The 22,778-nt window shown below is 45.8% G+C and overlaps 1 protein-coding gene across 1 annotated transcript in view; it reads left to right on the forward strand.

Annotated features, from left to right (window-relative positions):
- PEBP4 (phosphatidylethanolamine binding protein 4) overlaps window positions 1–22,778 on the forward strand; it is a 101,926-nt gene that overhangs the window by 60,539 nt on the left and 18,609 nt on the right. The window contains exon 4 of the mRNA XM_068274669.1: window positions 7,225–7,323. Coding sequence (XP_068130770.1) covers window positions 7,225–7,323 — 99 coding nt within the window. The remainder of the gene's footprint in view (window positions 1–7,224; window positions 7,324–22,778) is intronic.

Genomic DNA, 22,778 nt, shown 5'->3' on the forward strand with positions numbered 1-22,778 from the left:
TGGCCTCAGCTCAGAGATGCGCTGAGCCCCCCCAGGAACTACAAAACGCACCTTGAACCCAAACAGAGGCTCTGCATATACACCAAAGAAAAACTATCAAGTGGGAGCAGCTGACCAGAATTAAATCAAACATAGCAAAGAAATGAACAGCGCTACTTAAAAACAGATGAGTGCTTACCTGCAAAAAAGTGCACACCCCACTCATGGGATTCAAATACACAATGAGCACACACATGACCTGTCTACCACTTGGAGGATGTTAGTTTCACTAACAATTTGCAATTTGTTAGGTACTTGTCCCTCCCACTGTCGTAAAAGTCTTTCCTCCATGGGAGGGGACCTAACACTAACTAAAACCTACCTATGCATATGCATAGCCTGGGCGCGCTACCAGTAAATTTAAATTTAAGAATTGCGCAGAAAAAGTGGGATCAGCGCATCACCAGGCCGCCTCTGGATGGCCTCAGCTCAGAGATGCGCTGAGCCCCCCCAGGAACTACAAAACGCACCTTGAACCCAAACAGAGGCTCTGCATATACACCAAAGAAAAACTATCAAGTGGGAGCAGCTGACCAGAATTAAATCAAACATAGCAAAGAAATGAACAGCGCTACTTAAAAACAGATGAGTGCTTACCTGCAAAAAAGTGCACACCCCACTCATGGGATTCAAATACACAATGAGCACACACATGACCTGTCTACCACTTGGAGGATGTTAGTTTCACTAACAATTTGCAATTTGTTAGGTACTTGTCCCTCCCACTGTCGTAGAAGTCTTTCCTCCATGGGAGGGGACCTAACACTAACTAAAACCTACCTATGCATATGCATAGCCTGGGCGCGCTACCAGTAAATTTAAATTTAAGAATTGCGCAGAAAAAGTGGGATCAGCGCATCACCAGGCCGCCTCTGGATGGCCTCAGCTCAGAGATGCGCTGAGCCCCCCCAGGAACTACAAAACGCACCTTGAACCCAAACAGAGGCTCTGCATATACACCAAAGAAAAACTATCAAGTGGGAGCAGCTGACCAGAATTAAATCAAACATAGCAAAGAAATGAACAGCGCTACTTAAAAACAGATGAGTGCTTACCTGCAAAAAAGTGCACACCCCACTCATGGGATTCAAATACACAATGAGCACACACATGACCTGTCTACCACTTGGAGGATGTTAGTTTCACTAACAATTTGCAATTTGTTAGGTACTTGTCCCTCCCACTGTCGTAGAAGTCTTTCCTCCATGGGAGGGGACCTAACACTAACTAAAACCTACCTATGCATATGCATAGCCTGGGCGCGCTACCAGTAAATTTAAATTTAAGAATTGCGCAGAAAAAGTGGGATCAGCGCATCACCAGGCCGCCTCTGGATGGCCTCAGCTCAGAGATGCGCTGAGCCCCCCCAGGAACTACAAAACGCACCTTGAACCCAAACAGAGGCTCTGCATATACACCAAAGAAAAACTATCAAGTGGGAGCAGCTGACCAGAATTAAATCAAACATAGCAAAGAAATGAACAGCGCTACTTAAAAACAGATGAGTGCTTACCTGCAAAAAAGTGCACACCCCACTCATGGGATTCAAATACACAATGAGCATACACATGACCTGTCTACCACTTGGAGGATGTTAGTTTCACTAACAATTTGCAATTTGTTAGGTACTCGTCCCTCCCACTGTCGAAGAAGTCTTTCCTCCATGGGAGGGGACCTAACACTAACTAAATTCTACCTATGCATATGCATAGCCTGGGCGCGCTACCAGTAAAATTGAGAATTGCGCAAAAAAAGTGGGATCAGCGCATCACCAGAATTTAGGTAGAATTTAGTTAGTGTTAGGTCCCCTCCCATGGAGGAAAGACTTCTTCGACAGTGGGAGGGACGAGTACCTAACAAATTGCAAATTGTTAGTGGAAACTAACATCCTCCAAGTGGTAGACAGGTCATGTGTATGCTCATTGTGTATTTGAATCCCATGAGTGGGGTGTGCACTTTTTTGCAGGTAAGCACTCATCTGTTTTTAAGTAGCGCTGTTCATTTCTTTGCAATGTACCTGGATGGGAGGGGTTAATATGATAGTTCTGATCTTTAATGCAAAATGAGATGGGGTGTAGAAACTATATTATGGTCATGTATATATGTATGCATGAAGGGCATAATATTGATTATCTCTTGTTTTATAAGTATGTATTTAGAATGGCTTCATTGCCATCCTGTGTTGAGCCCTATGCAGTTATCATTATGTTTGGTGTTTTGCATGAGGACTAGATGGGCCATGACAAGGTTTCAGCCCGGAGGAATTAGAGGAGACAAGCATAGGGAGGAAGTCCGCTGTCAGGAAGGGAGTTCAATCTATTGTGCAGGTCTGGACTTTGCCCCCACCACTCTCTGTGATCCAGCGATAGACACCCTAGTCGGGAGGAGCAAAGAGGTGGGTGGCGACCAAGGCAGGCACTCGGATACTAAAGTTGGTAGCGAAGCGTGCGTGTCAAAGCCCCTGATGAGTCGCGCCCATTGTGACGAAACGCGTAGGGCGGAGCCGAGACACACGCTACCAGGCAGACTACACACACACAAACGGAACACAGGCGTGGAGGCGGAAAGGTCTGATCGCCGACTATGGATATGTGAGACATGCTGATTTTAACCTTTTATATGGTACGCTGATTTTATTTGGGGCCGTTGAGCCATATTAAAAAACAGTATTACGCTATGAGGAGTACCTCTGTGTTTTGTCTTTAGACTCTGGATGGTGATACGCTATCTGGTGAGCAGAGAATTAAAGGGGGGAGTTGTCCCCGTCCCGCATGTGGTGGTAGTAACCTGAGCACAGTGTGTGGAGTTTGCACAAGGGTGTACTGTGCCTAGAAGTTACCCGCTATGGTCTTTTGTACTACCTTTCCAGGGTCTATTACTAACAAGGATCAACAAGAGACGCCCAGCTGCATTTTGTGAATTTTTTTGGAGAAAGGACTTTTAAAGTGACTTTTTACCCATTAGCAGCACGCAGCGAATCTGAACTTGATAATCTTAAGGGTGGTGAGCGCTGTATCATTTTTTAATAATGGGAAGACTCTGCCTGGTACTCTGAAAGGTCCAGAGGCTTTCCAGATCCTCTTCAAGCATAATTCTCTCCTTTTTGTGGCAACACTGCAGTCTGTGTACGAGGCAATTGTACTGGGCATGTGCGAGTAAGGTCAATGGAATGAAGGGCTCATGCATGCAGAAAAAGAGCTGTGCATGAGAGGCTTTGATCTACTCGGCATGCCCAGTCTGGATGCGCTCGTACACCCAGAGAGAGGTCACAAGAAATATATTAAACAAGCTCAAGTACAATATTATCAGAGCTGGGGTGTCCACACTTTTTAGGCTAAGGGTTATACTGACGTTCTTGAGTATTAGGGGGCTGGATTAGCAAAATAAAACACAATTTTTGTTGACTGTTGTTAGGTCCACTATGCCTGTGACATTTTGTCAAATGAAACATTACCACAGTAAAATAACACATATATTGTGTGCAGTTATCACAGTGACAGCTGCTAATCGGTGGCTGTTACTGCTGCTGGCAGTGGCGGCTGCTAATCAGTGCATGTTACTGCTGCTGGCATAGTGTCGGCTGCTAATCAGTGGCAACTGCTAATCAGTGCATGTTACTGCTGGTGGCACAGTGGCAGCTGCTAATCGGTGGCTGTTACTGCTGCTGGCAGTGGCGGCTGCTAATCAGTGCATGTTACTGCTGCTGGCAGTGTCGGATGCTAATCAGTGCATGTTACTGCTGCTGGCAGTGTCGGATGCTAATTAGTGCATGTTACTGCTGCTGGCAGTGTCGGATGCTAATCAGTGCATGTTACTGCTGCTGGCATAGTGTCGGATGCTAATCAGTGCATGTTACTGCTGCTGGCATAGTGTCGGCTGCTAATCAGTGGCAACTGCTAATCAGTGTCTGTTACCGCTGCTAGCACAGTGGCGGCTGCTAATCAGTGGCTGTTACTGCTGCTAATCAGTGGCTGTTACTGCTGCTGGCATAGTGGCGGCTGCTAATCAGTGGCTGTTACTGCTGCTGGCATAGTGGCGGCTGCTAATCAGTGGCTGTTACTGCTGCTAATCAGTGGCTGTTACTGCTGCTGGCATAGTGGCGGCTGCTAATCAGTGGCTGTTACTGCTGCTGGCATAGTGGCGGCTGCTAATCAGTGGCTGTTACTGCTGCTAATCAGTGGCTGTTACTGCTGCTGGCATAGTGGCGGCTGCTAATCAGTGGCTATTACTGCTGCTAATCAGTGGCTGTTACTGCTGCTGGCATAGTGGCGGCTGCTAATCAGTGGCTATTACTGCTGCTAATCAGTGGCTGTTACTGCTACTGACATAGTGGCAGCTGCTAATCAGTGGCTGCTACTGCTGCTGGCCCCTGCATGTGGCATTACAGCTATGGCCTACGGGTCGCATGGAATTATCAACCATAGAAAGCTTTGGGGGCCACCAGAAATGGCTTGATGGGCCACCCAGTCATTAGGCCTGGGACATACATCCAATTTTGATTGTCCAATTTTACCACTTCCGTGTAGTGTGAGAGCATACCTACACTGACTGTTCATTGTATTCAAAATCTGTAGTCCCTCATACTAAATGCAGGTGGTAAAATCAAAATTGACTGCAACCTTAAGTATCTATTTTTTGTTCAATGTTCACTTTAAGCATACTATAATCTCTTTAAATATTTCTGTATTCTGGAGTTCTTTGCTCCATGGCTATCCGTAGCTGCTGGTGACAAGCTAACATGTGGCGAGCTGGAGATACAGACCATGTTTACCATCTTTGTAGGGTCTGTATAACAGACAAGACACAGACCACTTATATCTCGCTTTTCTCCTGGCGGACTCACAGCACCAGAGCTGCAGTCACTAGGACGCGCTCTGTAGGCAGTAGCAGTGTTAGGGAGTCTCGCCCGAGGTCTCCTCACTGAATAGGTGCTGGCTTACTGAACAGGAAGAGCTGAGATTCCAACCCTGGTCTCCAGGAAACCACTAAGGAGACCAGTTTGGCCATCCAGCTGGCACAAAGTGATGGTGAGCTGGCGTGTGAGCACGCATGTTCTAAGGCTCTATGCACACATTGCTTCTCCTAGTTTTATTAGATTCATTTTTCAGCAAAAAAGAAAATGGAAAGCCGAATATTATTATTTATCTTGAAATGACAAATCCACATACAAGGGCATATTCTGAGACTTGTGGGTCCAATGAATGGTCCAAAATACACATATTCTTTAAAGGACAAGTTACCTGATAGAGATATGGAGGCTGCCATATTTATTTCCTTTTAATTAATACCAGTTGCCTGGCTGCCCTGCTGATCTTTCGCGCATTGGTAGTGTCTGAATCACACACACCTGAAAAATGCATGCGGCAAATGCAATCACACTTCTTTCAAACATCTGATCTGCATGCTTGTTCAGGGTCCAGGGGAGCCTCTAGGCATAGGCAGTACAGGCCATTGCCTAGAGTGCCATTTGTTCTGGGGGCACCATGCTGCTGGATTAAGTCATGCCCACTGTATGAAGCCTCGCCCCCTGACTAAGCCCCACCCCCATGGGTGTTCTATTACTTGCTTATGCTGCATCTGCTTAGCGTAAGTTGCAGGGAGCTGTCACTGTGTCCTTCTGTGCCTTGTACATCTTCCCCCCCCCCCCCCTTTGTGCCTCCTTCTGTCCCTTTTGTGTCATGTCTGAGCCAGTTTGTCCTTCTGTCTCCCTTTTTGCCTCCTGTCTCCCTTTGTGTCTCCTTCTGTCTTCATGTGCCTCCTTTAGTCCCCTTGTGCCACCTCTGCCACTTCCCGTCCCTCCTTATGTCTCCTTGTACCTTTCTTTGTCCCCCTGTGCTACCTCTGCCCCCTGTTCCTCCTTCAGTCCCACTCTGCCTCCTTCTGTCCTTATGTGCCTCCTTCTGTCTCCATGTGCCTCTTCAGTCCCCATGTGCTACCGCTGCCCACTGCGCCTTCCTCTGTCCCCCTGTGCCTTCTTCTGCCCCCCCCCCCTGTGGCTTTGTCTGGCCCCCTCTGCCTCCCTGTGTCTCCTTACATCCCCCTCTGCCTTTTTCTGTCACACTTTTGTGCCTCATTCTGTTCCCCTTTGTGCCTCCTACTGTCTCCCTGTGCCTCCCTTTGTGCTTTTTTCTGTCCCCCATCTTGCCTCTTTCTGCCTCCTTATTTCCTCCTGTGCCTCCTTTTGTGCCTCAATCTGTCCCCCATTGTGCCTCCTTCTCCCCCCCCTTTGTGCCTCCTTCTGCCCCACTTTGTGCCTCCTTCAGTCCCCTGTGCCTCCTTCTGTCCTTTTTTGTGCCTCCTTCTGGCCCTCATGCCTTCTTCTGTCCCCCTGTACCACCCGCTGCCCCTCTGTGTACCCCCTTCTGTCCTCCAGTGCCTCCTTCTGTCCTCCTTTGTGTCTCATTCTGCCCCCATTGTGCCTCCTTTTATTGCCAATTGTGCCTCCTTGTGTTCCCCTGTGTGCCTCCTTCTGTTCTCTTGTGCCTCCTTCTGTCCTCCTTTGTGACTTCTTCTAACCCTTGGGCCTCCTTCTGTCCCCCTGTGCCTCCCTATGTTACCCTGTGTGCTTTATTCAGTGCCCCTGAGCCTCCTTCTGTCCCCCTTTGTGCCTCATGAAAGTGGAGCCCTGCCTATGTGTATTTTCTGGTGAAACACTGCCCGCATTGTGTATTTTCTGGTGAAACGCTGCAGCCTTTATGTGTATTTTCTGGTGAAACACTGCCCGCATTGTGTATTTTCTGGTAAAACGCTGCAACCTTTGTGTATTTTTCTGGTGAAACGCTGCCACAATAAGTATAATTGCTGGTGAAACACTGCCGCATTATGATGATTTTCTGGTGAAACATTGCCGCATTAGGTTTATTTTCTGGTGAAACGCCCCTGCAATACGAATATTTTCTGGTGAAACGTTGCCGCATTAGGATTATTTTCTGCTGAAACGCAGCATTACGATTATTTTCGGGGGGGGGGGGGGGGGCACAGATTTTCTCACCTGGAGTGACAAAATGGCTAGAGGCACCCCTGTCAGGGTCTATTTGTGAAAGTATCAGAGGCAAAGGATTAGTAGGGCAGCCAGGCAATTGGCATCATCCATATCCCTTCTACCTGAGTTGTCCTAAGAAACTGGCTGTCTTACTGCTCTGTTAAATGCATACCGCTGAAACGTGCTGTTTTCTTGCTTTACAGGACCAGCTCTATGTGGTGATGATAGTGGATCCGGATGCCCCACGCAGAAACAATCCTAAGAGCAGCTGCTGGAGACACTTTCTAGCTACTAACGTGTGGGTAAGCCAGAGCAGCAAATGTGGCTACTTTTAAACTGGGGAGTTGTTTTGTTGCCTGGAAAACCGCTACACAAAATTGTCACATCCCGGTGTGATGCATACTTTACATAAAAAGTATGCTTCACTGCCAGCTGTTAAAGAGAAACCATAACCAAGAATTGAACTTAATCTTAAACAGTAGCTGATATCACCGTTCCCACTAGAAATCTATTCCTTTTCTCAAACAGGGGCTCTGTATGGCCGATTTTGTGGTGAAACCCCTCCCACAGTGTGATGTCAGTGCCTCACAGCACTAGGGTCCAGACTTCTTGCTGTGGGAGCCTTGTTGCATTGTGGGAAATAACAGCGGTTTCCACCTGCCAAACATGTAAGCAGCATCTCCTTCCAGTGACATCACCTGCCAGCAGTAAAGATGTCACCATGTGATAAATGTCTGACTGTAAATCAGGGAGGGGAAAGATTTTACAATGAGCAAACACTGACTAAATCATTTATACATAATTGTAAAAATAAAGCACTTTTTTATTACATTATTTTCACTTGAGTACCTCTTTAACGTGTGCATTACATGGTACTGCACTTCCTGTGTTGCATTAATGCCAACTGATCCGTTGCACCACACTGTTGATGCTCCAAAGAGAACAGTACCCTGACAATAACGCAATGCAATTATGTAGTCCAAAGCAAGGCACTAGTGTGAAAGCAGCCTTGCGCATTCGTTATTTTTGTGGGTGTCCAGTTAGCCTGGTGGTGACTGGATATACAATTACTCTTCAAGCTGAGTCTTCAGCTACTGCATGTTGTTCAGTAAGTAAAGCTAAGCAGAGCCACAAGTCATGGTTAATTAGAAGTCTGCAGCATAGCGCATGTCCCCTCTGCTGCAGGGCCGGCGCTACCATTAAGGCAAAGGAGGCAGCTGCCCCAGGGCCCCAGGGCTTGTAGGGGCCCCCAGTGGTTACAAGAGGAAAAAAAAATTCAAATCGGCCTTATAGTTTTTGAGAAAATCGATTTTAAAGTTTCAAAGGAAAAAAAAAACACATTTAAAAACCTGCCGACTTTAATGGTTAATAACAAATCCACCTTAAATGCTAGAAACCCTAAATTTGCAGGATATGTTAAGGAGATCATTAGGAATAAGAGGAAAAAACTATTTTTCAAAAAGACCTTATAGTTTTTGAGAACATCGATTTTAAAGTTTAGAAGGAAAAAAGTATCGTTTTAAATGCGGTAAATGTCACTTTTAGTAGCAAACCTAACGGTAGTTTAATTTTACATGCATCAAACGAAAGCGCAATAAATTTCCTGACGGGGTTTCCAGGGGGTCTATACGCAGCCGCAGCGCTCTGGCCAGGGATCGCTATACAGCCGCAATATGGCTGTATGAAGATCCCTGGCATTTTTTCCTATTTTCCCAAATTTTTTTTATGTTTAGAGTGTGGGAATTTTTTTTTTTTTTTAAATTATGTGGGGTCCCCCCTCCTGAAACTTTTTAACCCCTTGTCACCCATGCAGGCTGGAATAGCCAGAATGTGGAGCTCTGACCGATTGGGACTTCACACCCTGACTATACCAGCTGCAAAAAAGGTCCCCTAATGCCGATTTCGGTTCCGGGGTATATGTTGGGGGGGGCCCCCCAGGTTTATTTTGCCCTGGGGCCCCATTGTTGCTTAAACCGGCCCTGCTCTGCTGGATATAGTCACTTCGCCATTTCTACTTGGTAAGTAAAGAGCACTTCAAGTGCTGCAGTGTAAATACTTTACAAACTTTTACTGGATGATTGCTGCTGTCGGCAATAGCAGCAATCCTTCATTCCAAAAGTGATCTGATTGGCTCTGTGACCTCATAAGTTCACATGCACCAAGCGGGTACTGGCGGCAGTGTGCAGGATCACCTCTGCGGTTGTTTTTAATAAAGGATGAGGATACTATGTCCAAGAACTTACAGGAGCACTTTTTAGAATGTAGCATTTACGGCTTAGAACCTCAACAGGTTAGGGTTCCCCTGCTCGGTGGATGTTGTAGTGTTCAATAATTCAGCCAAAGAGACTTCAAACGAATCAATCGACTGAACAGCACACCGCAGTCCATCAACAGAAATTGTGTGAGGAGTGATGTATCCAGAGGTCTGCGTGATCTCGTGCATGCGCCAGAAGTGTGCTTCACGATTTAATGCACGACTGAACATTTTACCATGAACCTAGTGGGAAAGCACAGTGTTGTGGTGGATAGCACTCTTACCTTGCAGTGCTGGGTTCCTATTTGGAATCCCAGCAAGGAGTTTGTATGTTTTCCCTGTGTCTGTGTGGGTTTCCTCCGGGTGCTTCCCACATTCCAAAAACATATAGAGAAGTTAATTGGCTTCCCCCTAAAAATTGGCTTTAGGCTACATTACACACACTGCACTATACATACACAGACATATGACTATGCTAGGGATTAGATTGTGAGCCCCTCTGAGGTAGAGTTAAAAGACAATACACTCTGCACAGCGCTGCGGAAGATGTCAGCGCTTAATCAATTCTAAATAATATTAAATACTGTAGTATCTGATCGGCGACTCCTCTGCTAGTAATGCATCAGGTGCCCAACTCACTGCCTGGGAGCCGGATTACCAATACTTTCTACAGTCATTTGTTAGACCCCAGCTGATCCCCGTGCCCTAATCACCTGCTTCGTGACTGGCCCATTCTGCCCCCACAGCCCCTTCTCCAGTAATTGCATCACTACAAGAAGGGTTAGCTATGCTTTACTAGCCAAGGGCAATTCTATACAACACAACACATATATATGAGGGTCTCTGGCCTGCATGATGCGTTGTGTATCACTTTAATAAAGGTGTAATGTGGTGCTGCGTAGCACAAGTGCTGCTGACAAGACCCTAGCCAAGGGCAATGCCATACAACACATATATGAGGGTCTCTGGCCTTTATGATGCGTTGTGTATCACTTAATAAAGGTGTAATATGACGCTGTGTAGCACAAGTGCAGCTGACAAGACCCGATACTTCCATACATACGCGGCTCTCTGCCAGATATAGCTGCTTTTATCACAGCATGTATGTCTAGGATAAAATAAAAGCTGAAATGCTCTGAAACGGTTTCCAGACACAAAGAGAGAGCGTAGCAATGTTATGGAAAATAACTGTATAATTTATTTTTGTAGAGTTCACATGTAGTATATGGAGGCTTAGAAGTGTGTGTGTGTGTGGGGGGGGGGGGGGGGGGAGGAGAGTGTCAATGCGAGGGAAACGAGATCTGCTCAGTTATTCATACATTGCTCTATTACAAGCTGCTAATTACAATGGCTCTTAATTGAGCAGACCTGGTAACGGCCTGTTGTTGCTTCCCAGAGTAATTAGCAGCACTGCAGCTCATCCTAGCCCAGGTTAACGAGCTATTATACAGGCTGGACTCAGAGGCCACACCGTGATACAATATCACAACAAGCGGCATTAAGGAGGAACTCTTCCTCAAATATACTACATAACATTTTGTATAGAGCTGGGAAAGTTGAATCATCTTTTTTTTTTTTTTTTTTTTGCCTACTGTTTAATTGTTCAGTCAGAAGGACTGGTTAGCACACCGGCTTCTCAAAGAGCAAAAAAGCGTATTTTAATTCTTCAGTTCAATACACCATAAGTTGACAATTTTTTCGGGGCCACGCATGGTTCCCTTCCTCACTCTGACACCAAAGCTGTTACAGGGTCATTGCCATTTTCAAAATGTCATCTCACTGAGAATTCCACTGATCACAGTGGACAAACGGGACACGGGAGACATGAAGGAGATGGAGTAGACTACATGGGAGGTAAGTATGACCTGTGTGTGAGTTTCCTGGACATGGACCAAAAATGTTGGTTTGTTCCCCAGGCCACCTAGTTATCTCTTTGGCCTAAAGGCACGGTGCTCCATCATGCTGGAAAGGGCATTGTTCTTCACCAAACTGTTGTTGGATGGATGGAAGATGGTTCTGTCAGAGGATGTTTTGGTACCATTCTTTATTCATGGCTATGAGTGAGCCCACTCCCTTGGATAAGCAGCCCCATACACGAATGATCTCAGTATGGAATATAACCCTGCATTTCAACTTTGCTCTAAAACATTATTTACAGCATATTATATGCAACCAGCATTTTATTTTTTTTACTAGAAAAGCATTGGAAGGGTTACACACAGAGCTTTAAAGTTCCGTGGATAGAAATGCAGACGCATCCGAAGTTTAGATAGATACATTTAAGTAAACACAATGTAACAAGTGTGGAATGTGACACATACACTCTGACTGTGCAGGAGCTGGAGGACAGCCAGAGAGTGAGTAACATTCACCACTTGTTACATTGTGTTTACTTAAATGTATCTATCTAAACTTCGGATGCGTCTGCATTTCTCTCCATGGAACTTTAAAGCTCTGTGTGTAACCCTTCCAATGCTGGTCTAGTAAAAAAAAAAAATGCTGGTTGCATATAATATGCTGTAAATAATGTTTTAGAGCAAAGTTGAAATGCAGGGTTATATTCCGCTTTATCTGTTGGCATGAGACAGGACTGATGGTAGTGCTCGCCTTTTCTTCTCTGGACAGTCATTTTGCTAGATGTCGCAGACATTCGGAAAGGAGCTTTTTGCATAATATTAGCCTGTTCCTGATGTTTCTTGGAGAGAAGTGGCTTTTTTGCTGCCCTTCTTGACACCAGGCCATCCTTCAAAAGTCTTTGCCTCACTGTGTGCAGATGCAATCACACCTGCCTGCTGCCATTCCTGAGCAAGCTCTGCACTGGTGGCACCTTGATTCCCCACCTGAATCCTCTCTAGGAGATGGTCCTGGTCCTTGCTTGGATGTTCTTCGGCACACTGAAGCCTTCTTCACAACAATTGAACCTCTGTCCTTGAAGTTCTTGATGATCCGATAAATGGTTGATTTAGGTGCAGTCTTAGGCCACATACAGACATCAGACCATAGTCTTTGGAAAATGAAAGATCACAGACCAATCTTACCACCCTTCCTGTAGTATAAGAGCCATACTCTACACAGTCTTTTCTATGGAGCTGAACTCCACATCAGGAAAAAATCTTGGCAAGATGCTGCACACACAGATGCTGTACAGACACAAAAGATCAGTATCTGCAAAAGATCTGTTCCTGCCAAAAATCCATTCCTGCAAATTGCAATGATAGTCTATGAGATCTGCAGATCATCATACACACATGATTTAACTGACATTCATCTGCAGATCAGATCCACCAGGATGGATTTGCAGATCTGCAGATCTGCAGATGAATGTCAGTTAAATCATGTGTGTATGATGATCTGCAGATCTCATAGACTATCATTGCAATTTGCAGGAATGGATTTTTGGCAGGAACAGATCTTTTGCAGATACTGATCTTTTGTGTCTGTACAGCATCTGTGTGTGCAGCATCTTGCAAAGATTTTTTTCTGATGTGGAGTTCAGCTCCATAGAAAAGACTGTGTAGAGTATGGCTCTTATACTACAGGAAGGGTGGTAAGATTGGTCTGTGATCTTTCAGTTTCCAAAGACTATGGTCTGATGTCTGTATGTGGCCTTAGTAGCAGCAATATCCTTGCCTGTTAAGCCCTTTACACAATGATGACTGCCCATTTTCCAGAAAAATGAATTAAATCATCCAGTTTGGAATTTTAAAGGTGGCCACTAACAATACAATTTACTGAACTATCGTTTACGAAATTTTTTTTGTATGAACGATCGTAAATTATTATTTGGGACCACAAATGGACAAAAATCTAACCAATCTGATTAAATTGATTCAATTTTCAGATTGATTTCATTAATTTGATCAGATTGGTTAGGAGTGTTTTGTCCATTAGTGGTCCCAAACAATTTCCGATCGTTCATACAAAGAATAAACGATCATTTAGTAAATTGTATTGTTAGTGGCCACCTTAACTCAACCAACATGACAGAATGATCTCCAGCCTTGTGCTCGTCAACATTCTCACCTGTGGTAACGAGAAGACAACCAAAATGATCTCAGCGGGTCTTTTTGTGGCAGGGCTGAAATGCAGTGGACATTTTTTAATTTAAAGTAAATTTTCATGGCAATTTTTTTTTCATGGCAAAGACGGATTTTGCAATTCATCCGATCACTTTTTATAACATTCTGGAGTATATGAAAAGAGGCATCATAAAAACTGAAGCAACAAACTGGAACCAGAGCCTGGACAGTATTTGTGCAATTCTCCAAACTCTTGGTCAGGACTGTACATAAATTACCATACAGCAGGTCACTAGCAGAACCCAACCTCATGTAGGAAATGCTGAGAGATATGCATATGCCAGATCAGATAAGATCCTACTGGAAATAAAGCCACAATACACATCTTTAGCATGTTGCCTAAAATGATTTTTTTTTTGTGTGGTTGTTTTGGGCAGCGGATAGTAGTATTTGTTGTACAGTATTTCTATAGCGCCGACATCTTACACATCTGTACAGAGTATATTGTCTTGTCACTTAACTGTCCCTCAGAGGGGCTCCCAATCTAATCCCTTTCATAGTCATATCTCTGAAGTGCAGGCCAATGATGTCAGGGGACACCACTATAGATCTTACATTTTTGCCCTATAAGAACAATTGCATTGACTAGAGCAGGGGTCAGGAACCTTTTTGGCAGAGACGGCCATAAACGCCACATATTTTAAAATGTAATTCTTTGAGAGCCATATGTTTTAAACTGGGACAGTGCACATGCGCAGCAGAGGGCTCACATCCCTGTTGCCATGGTGATGTGTATACAGTTGATCCGCCGGGCAGCGGAAGTGTCAGACACGTCTTCAGCTTCTCTTGGGTTTCAGCAACAACAGCAATTTCCCGAGAGCCAAACAGGAAAAATACCGACTAACAGCTTGTACAATTAGCTAGCTGACTTGCGGGTTGATTCAATTTGTAGGACGAGATCCCTGCACTGCCTGTCAAGTTGGGCCAATTGGGCCAATCAAAGTGCGGGGATCTTATCCTCCAAAGTCACTGGACTTGACAGGGCCCAGAGTGGGACAATAGGAGCAGCTGTTCATTTTGGGGGAGCACGAGTAAGTTAAAGAGACACTGAAGCGAAAAAAAAATATATGATATAGTGAATTGGTTGTGTACTATGAATAATTACTAGAAGATTAGCAGCAAAGAAAATATTCTCATACTTTTATTTTCAGGTATATAGTGTTTTTTCTAGCATTGCATCATTCTATAATATGTGCAGATTACACAACACTCAGCATTCAAAATGAGTCTTTCAGAGCAGTCTGTGAAGTAATGACCTCTCCTCTAGCAGAGGAAAAGTAAACAGTTTACTTACAGTTGAGATAATAAAAGTCAGATAACAGCCCTCTCCACGACTAACTTAAGGTGGCCATACACTGGCCCGATTCGCGGCCGTTTCGACAGCAGATTCGATCCTGGGATCGAATCTGCTGCCAATCGTTTCCGCTAAACACACCCGCCAATCCGATTTCCTCCCGAAATCTGATCGGTCCGTCGATCGCGCCGTGCGGGAAATTACCCTCAATCGCCCGCAGGTAGGGAGTACGTCGCTAGCGGTGGCCGATCCGATCAGGTATACATTACCTGACGATGGCTCCCGGGCGTCTTCTCCGCATCTTCTCCGCGCTGCACCCGCTCCATCCCGGCGCTTCCTGTCACTGGAGTGACCAGGAAGTTCAAATAGAGGGCGCTCTATTTGAACTTCCTGGTCACGGAGTGACACAGGAAGCGCCGGGATGGAGCGGGTGCAGCGTGGAGAAGATGCGGAGAAGACGCCCGGGAGCCATCGTCAGGTAATGTATGCGCGCGGGGGGGGGGGGGGACAGGCGGCAGCGGCGGCTCCACAGATTGTGATCGGTTTCAGGCTGAAATCGATTCACAATCTGTTTGCAGTAAAGGCAGCCATACGATCCCTCTCTGATCAGATTCGACCAGATAGGGATCTGTCAGCTGGTCGATCTAATGGCAAATCGACCAGTGTATGGCTACCTTTAGTTGGGGAGCTTAATGGCTTGTTTGCATAGAGATAACAACTGGAGTTTCTCAACTCTTCCTGTACTGGAAACAATTAGACTGATGTATCTGATCTTAATGTTTTATTTCTTAGCTGTGCTACACATACAAATCATAATATCATCATTTTTTTTTTCGCTTCAGTGTCTCTTTAATAGTGCATGCTACAGCAGTAGTGTGCCTAGCCTACTTTGAAAACTTTACTTTCGCTGCCACACTAAGCTGCGCTTCTTGAGCAGTGTAGCTTTGTGAATCAACCCCTAACTGTGAGCCAGATGTAGCCATAAAGAGTCACATCTGGCTCCTGAGCCATAGGTTCCCTACCCATGGACTAGGGGAATCTAAAGTGTGTACTCAGCTTTACTCCTGCAACCTTTTTGTTCCAGGAACAAACACATTCTGAACAGAGTAACAGATGCACAGATTGCTGCGATAGAACATACTTCAGGCTCGGCCATGTGCTGCTATCCTATACAAATGTGAACACAAATAAGTGATTTGTACGCGTAGTGACCCTGGTGTCACAGGCCAGCGTCTGGGCTCACGGCCCTCCGTGCTGCAGCAGAGCTGTGATGTTCTGATAGGAGAGCAGCTATCTCAGAATTATTTTGTCCCATATGCAGCAACAAATCTCTCATCATTAACCTGACTCATCCCAAAAGCCGAAGTCTTGCTGCAGTTACCAAGGGAACCATCAGGAAAAGCGATGTGGGGAGTGTGTGAGGGTAATGGAGGGCTGGGAAACAGTCTAAACAGTGCTACAGTGCGATTCTACAATCCATCAACACAGGCACAGTGACTCGCCATCACCCCCCCACTGCTGTCACACAAACCGCTAGAAATCTGACCCGCTGTACAGTAAACAGAGCCCTGCAGTGGTTACCGCTGGTAAGACAGCTGTGAAAGTGTCCCGGGTCCCTGCGACGTACACAGTAAAGCTTGCCATACACTTACAGATTTCCACCAATCCAATCTATAGCAAAGTCCCCAGTATTCAGGTAACTGGAAGTCTCAACTAACTGGCATGCCTGAGAGATAACCGAAACCTCTTTTGTAGGGCTGTGGCAAGCTTTTAAATACTTACCGAGCCTCCAGCGTGGGCTAGCAGTCTCCCTCTATCTCCACGCGGCTTCCTGCATCTGTGTATGGAAGCCGGAGTGTCATATGACCTGATGCGGGTCAGCTGACACTCCAGCTTCCATGCACAGGGGAAGCTGCTCCCAGCCCACGGGGAGATAGAGGGAGACTGCCAGACATCGCTTGAGCCTGGGTAAGTATTTCAGGGGGGAGGTCTGTGCTATTCCGGCCAATTGCTCAAGCAACCGGTGCCGGATACCTGCAGGGACTTTGCTGTATTCCCTTTCTAAAAAACAATCGATTCCTACCACACACTGCACATCAATTTCCAATAGATTTCAGAATCCAATGAAAAATCGAGCGATCAAACCACAGTATACTCAATTTACCAGTGCCTTAGTCCCGCCCCAGATAGAAATACATTTTTCATCCTGTCCAATCAATACTTTTAATCGATTTTTGGTCAAAAACGATTGATTTGATGTTTTGAGGAATCAATTCCCAGCAGATAAATCAAATGAGAAAATTGATGAGTGTATGGGCACCTTAAGTCAGATTTACTGCCAGGGGCAATTCTAGATCACATAATACAGTATGATCTCGTTATAGTAAACTCTGATATAGTCAGATTTCGGGTACAGTAAGCTAAATGTCCAGGTCTTGGCCAAGCCCCATTATAAGTGTATGGGAATAACGCCTGGTATAGTAAACCCAGACATAATAGTACTTCTGTTTATAGTAAACCTGTTTTTGGCCCCTGCAGCATTCTGTATCCGGCTATAGTGGAAAGTGGGTGGGAGCATGTGTCTTACATCACTTGGAGACCCATAATCCTGGGTGGGCTGGCAGCCACTTGTAGCCTGCTTGCTATCTGCACACTACTCTGGGCCTGCGTGGATTACCCTTAAAAGCACCAACCAAAGAGACTTAAGGTGGCCATACACTGGTCGATTTGCCATCAGATTCGACCAACAGATAAATCCCTCACTGATCAAATCTGATCAGAGAGGGATCGTATGGCCACCTTTACTGCAAACAGATTGTGAATCGATCTCAGCTTGAAACCAATCACAATCTGTGGAGCTGCAGCTGCTGTCGCCCCCCCCCCCCCCCCCCATACATTACCTGTTCCGGCCGGCGCAAGTCCCTGCTGTCTTCTTCTCCGCTCCGGCTACTGAACTTCCTGTCCAGGGGCGCTCTACTGTTTAAACTTCTTGCCGGGACAGGAAGTTCTGTGTAGCTCTGGAGCCCGAAGCGGAGAAGAAACTGTCTGGAGCCCGAAGTGGAGAAGAAGACCAGGGGACTGGCGCCGGCCGGAGCAGGTAATGTATACCGGCTGTATTGCGTCGGTCGTCGGGCATTTGAACACCGCTAACGACGCACTCCCGACCCGCCGGCGACAGAGAAAAATCTACCGCACGGATGGGTCGACGGGAATCGACAGGAACGATAGATTTCGGACGGAAATCGATCGTTCTGTCAGCGGTGTGTGCGTCGATTTCACAGCCGTTTTGATCACTGTGATCGAAACGGCTGTATATCGGCGGGAAAATCGTTAGGTGTATGGGCCCCTTTATGCTTCCTGTGTAAGCTGCTTCCTGATTACTGAGGGAACTGCCTGTCATCTGTGACTTGCTTGTGCATGGCTGCAACACTACAGTATAATCCAGGCTGCACAGAAATGTGGACAGAGGAGCACACTTTAATGTACCAGCATGAACTGGTGAGACCTATGCTTTCTGTGCAAGTTGCTGTATGATTATTGCATGCAAATCACTGCATATTGAGCACTCTGCATTGTGATCTATAGATTAGACTGGGCTCGCTTTCCGAAGCATTGAAAAGAGAAAGTGACTCCCAATTTCTGACTGAATTAAAATACAGTACTATGGTATATCATGTGCTTGAGTATGACCATTTCTGATACAGTATACTACTTTGCCCTATCCTCTGGAGTTTACTATTCAGGGATTGTACTGTAGCATGATCAGAGCGTGTCTAGCAGGAAGCTTCTGTTTTCCTTTGCTAAGTAGAATGGAATAATCCTACAGTCAGAAGTGATCTTCTGAATACGCTATACCCCATCACTATACAAGCATCATTGTGCAGTGTGAGGATGAAGTTGGGGAAAGGTTGGCCAGATGGCAAGCTTGTCAGACTAGCTCCAGGGCATCACCTGGCTGTAATGAGAGCGGGCATACTTAGCTTGGTATTCTTGGTCCTGCTATGGGCACAGGTTGGCGTGCTTTTCTAACTGCACTGTCACAACACCCAATAAAGGCTGGATGGCAGCATCTGCAGGGGAATACACACTTGTGTCACCTGATTTGCAGAACACTGGTTATATTTGGAACAGACAGCTGCCTTATTTAGATGCCACAAGCTCACAGCTCTGCCCTGTACAAACAACACCTCTTGTCTCCTGATCTCTCCCTTTGTGATAGGATTGTCGCTACTACCCTCCTGGCTGCCAGGCGAGACCATAAATAAGATACTGATGATTCTAGCTTTCATGCAAAATTGTATGCAGCTTGGTAACTGGCCTGATGGTTATGATTGGTCCATTTCTAAGCTGCATAGAATTTGCATGTAAGCCATAATTATTAACCTGTCACTGGCCAGGGGTATGTAGATGAGTCTGTGGCGGGTCTGCACTTCCTGCATGCTTGAAGGTTGCTGTGTGAAGCATGTATTAATTTACCAGTCAGGAGGAGGAGGATTGTTTATGCCAGGGATTTGACTTGTATCCCAGCAACCGCAGTGAAGGAAAGCTGCTGGCTCTTTCAGGATGTCTGTGGAGAGATCTGCCTGTGTGTGGCAGTCCCGGGGCTCAGCTCTTCCCTCTGTGCAGATCGTGTTCCCTCCTCACACATCTCACTTCTGTCCTTCCTCTGCCTCTCCTCTCCCTCCCTGTGTCTGCTTTCCCCTTTCTCTGTCTCCCACGCCTGGTCTTCCTCCTGTTTCTCTTACGTGTCTGAGTGGGAGATTCCTTGTCACACGTGGCCTAGGAGTGGGAGCTGCTGAGAGTTTCCCCAACATTCAGCTCATCATCATTATTACACTGCCCTGTACAGCTTACACTGTGCTAACCCTGCACTGATATTGTCACAGGACAGTCCAGCACTGTGATAACCCTGCACTGATATTGTCACAGGACAGTCCAGCACTGTGATATCCCTGCACTGATATTGTCACAGGACAGTCCAGCAATGTGCTAACCCTGCACTGATATTGTCACAGGACAGTCCAGCACTGTGATAACCCTGCACTGATCTTGTCACAGGACAGTCCAGCACTGCGATAACCCTGCAGTGATATTGTCACAGGACCGTCCTGCACTGCGATAACCCTGCACTGATATTGTCACAGGACCGTCCAGCACTGCGATAGCCCCGCACTGATATTGTCACAGGACCGTCCAGCACTGCGATAGCCCCGCACTGATATTGTCACAGGACAGTCCAGCACTGCGATAGCCCCGCACTGATATTGTCACAGGACAGTCCAGCACTGCGATAGCCCCGCACTGATATTGTCACAGGACAGTCCAGCACTGCGATAGCCCCGCACTGATATTGTCACAGGACAGTCCAGCACTGCGATAGCCCCGCACTGATATTGTCACAGGACAGTCCAGCACTGCGATAGCCCCGCACTGATATTGTCACAGGACAGTCCAGCACTGTGATAGCCCCGCACTGATATTGTCACAGGACAGTCCAGCACTGTGATAACCCTGCACTGATCTTGTGACAGGACAGTCCAGCACTGTGATAACCCTGCACTGATATTATCACAGGACAGTCCAGCACTGTGATAACCTTGCCAGGCAGGCCTCAGTTTTAGGATTTCATCAGACTGTCACAGCTGCTGTTTTGAATCCAAACTCTGCCTTGTTGAACTGAAAAAGAAGCAGAAGCTATGACCCTGTGAACTTTCTTGCACTAAAACCTTATCAGAAATTATTTCTCCCACAGATAATAGCCTTTGACTTCTATTTACTTTTCAGGAAACTAAATTTGACAACCTGTTGACAAGCTCATTTGCGTACATAGCTCAAGTTTTTAAACTCTTTCTGTTATGGAATACAGAAAGGGACTTCAGACCATTTCTTATTAGGACTAGTAGTACTATATGTACCTATGTTTACCTCATCATGTCACATGTCCCTTCAGGTATGCTTTAAAGCAATGTTCCCCAACCCTGTCCTCAAGGCCCACCAACAGTGCATGTTTTGTGGAAATCCACAGAGGGAGTTAATCAGCTCTGCTGAGACACTAATTACCTCACCTGTGCATGTTTGTGGTTTTCTGCAAAAAGTACTGTTGGTGGGCCTTGAGGACAGGGATGGGGAACTCTGCTTTAAAGGACATCCGAGGTGAAAAAAAAAAATCATAAATTTTTTTTTTTATTTTTTTTTTTAGATATCCTGCAGTTTTATTTTATAGTTAAATCAAGTTTTTACTGTTTCATTGTCTCTGCTCAATGACACATTCCTTGAAGTATGCCAGAGCTAAAATCTATGAACTATTGATTGTTTTTATCTCTTTACTGCTCTAAGAAGCCATTTACTGCCAGGAAAGTGTTTAATGGTTGTAATGCCTTTTCAGTTTAGGGTAACGCTAGTCCGATCCAGACAGAAACTGTCACTTGCATACCTGATGTTTAACTCTTTTAGGCAGAGAAAGAAAAAAAGGAACACAGCATAGTCCTTTATGTACATCCACGTGTCTATCTCATCATGTTGGTTGTACTTTAAGCAACCTCTGGGAACAAGCATGCGGCAAATCCAGTCAAACTTTAGAAAAACACATGATCTGCATATGCTTATTCAGGGACTATGGCTAAAAGTATTAGAGGCAGAGGATCAACAGGACAGCCAAGACGATTTGCATTGTTTTCAAAGGAAATGAATATAGCAGCCTCCATATCCCTCTCAGGTCAGTTTTCCTTTAACCATGGTCACTCAATTATTCTTTAGGGTTTATATAGCGCTGACATCTTCTGCAGCACTGTACAGAATATATTGTCTTGTCACTAACTGTCCCTCAGAGGGGCTCACAATCTAATCCCTACCAGTCACATGATCTGCAAACTTGGCTCTCCAGCTGGTAAGGAATTACAAGTCCCACGATGCATTTGCCTTTATGCAGACTCCTGCAATGCATTGTGGGACTTGTAGTTCCTTAACAGCTGGAGAGCCAAGTTTGCATATCACTGGTGTAGTGCATGTATCATAGTCTAGAGTAATTTTTAGGGGGAAGCCAAACAACTTTTTGGGATGTGTGAGGAAACTGGAGTACCCGAAGGAAACCCATGCAAACATGGGGAGAACATACCATCTCCTTGCAGATGTTGACCTGGCTGGGATTCGAACCGGTGACCAAGGCAGGAGCGCTAACCACTATGCCACCGTGCTGCCCACATACTCAATCACCTGTAGTAGTATTTTAATGTAGGAAGGTTTCAGTGCCGAGACTTGGGCATAGCGCGGGACGGTCAAAGTTTACCTATTTCTGTGTTGGAAATGTTGGAGGATATATATTTAGCGTCTTCTCTAAGCACTAATTACATTTAATTAGAGGAGACGCTGGACTCTTTTAGCCCTCACTGGTAAATCTACATGTCTTGCTGAATGCAGGTTACAAACTTCCTGAGAACGGTTTGTGTTGCCGGCCTCAGCCCCATCAGAATAAAATCTAATCGCTGTCAGTGCTTCAGATCTGAAATTCTAGACTGTAATTGGTGCCCGAGGGCTCCACTGGCTGCTTTTATTTGAGAAACTTTTTGGAGTAAGGCGTCTGTAACCCGTCTGTACAGTGCAGAGATGAGCAGAGTAGGTTGGGACAGCGTAGTAATGTGTTTCACCATCACGGGGCTTTCCTACATAGCCACCCACACAGCCAGTGTCAGGGATCCCCGTGTTCACTGCCCCCGTCATCACACTTTCTCCCACACTTCTGCTTTCCTGTGACTCTTCATGTGCTCGCCTCTGGAAAGATTGTCAGTATGCATTCCATAGGCTTGTCTCTTCTGCTTATGCTACACACACACACACACACACACACACACACACACACACACACACACACACACACACACACACACACACACACACACACACACACACTTATCAATATTGCCACTTCAGCATATGCTGCGTGCACACACACACACACACACACACACACACACACACACACACACACACACACACACACACACACACACACACACACACACACACACACACCAGTATGTAATTCATAGGCTTGTCACTGCTGCATATGCTATAAACACACACTATTATCAGTATTGCCACACACACACACACACACACACACACACACACACA

The sequence above is a fragment of the Hyperolius riggenbachi genome, chromosome 3, assembly GCF_040937935.1.
Source record: "Hyperolius riggenbachi isolate aHypRig1 chromosome 3, aHypRig1.pri, whole genome shotgun sequence".
NCBI lineage: Eukaryota > Metazoa > Chordata > Amphibia > Anura > Hyperoliidae > Hyperolius > Hyperolius riggenbachi.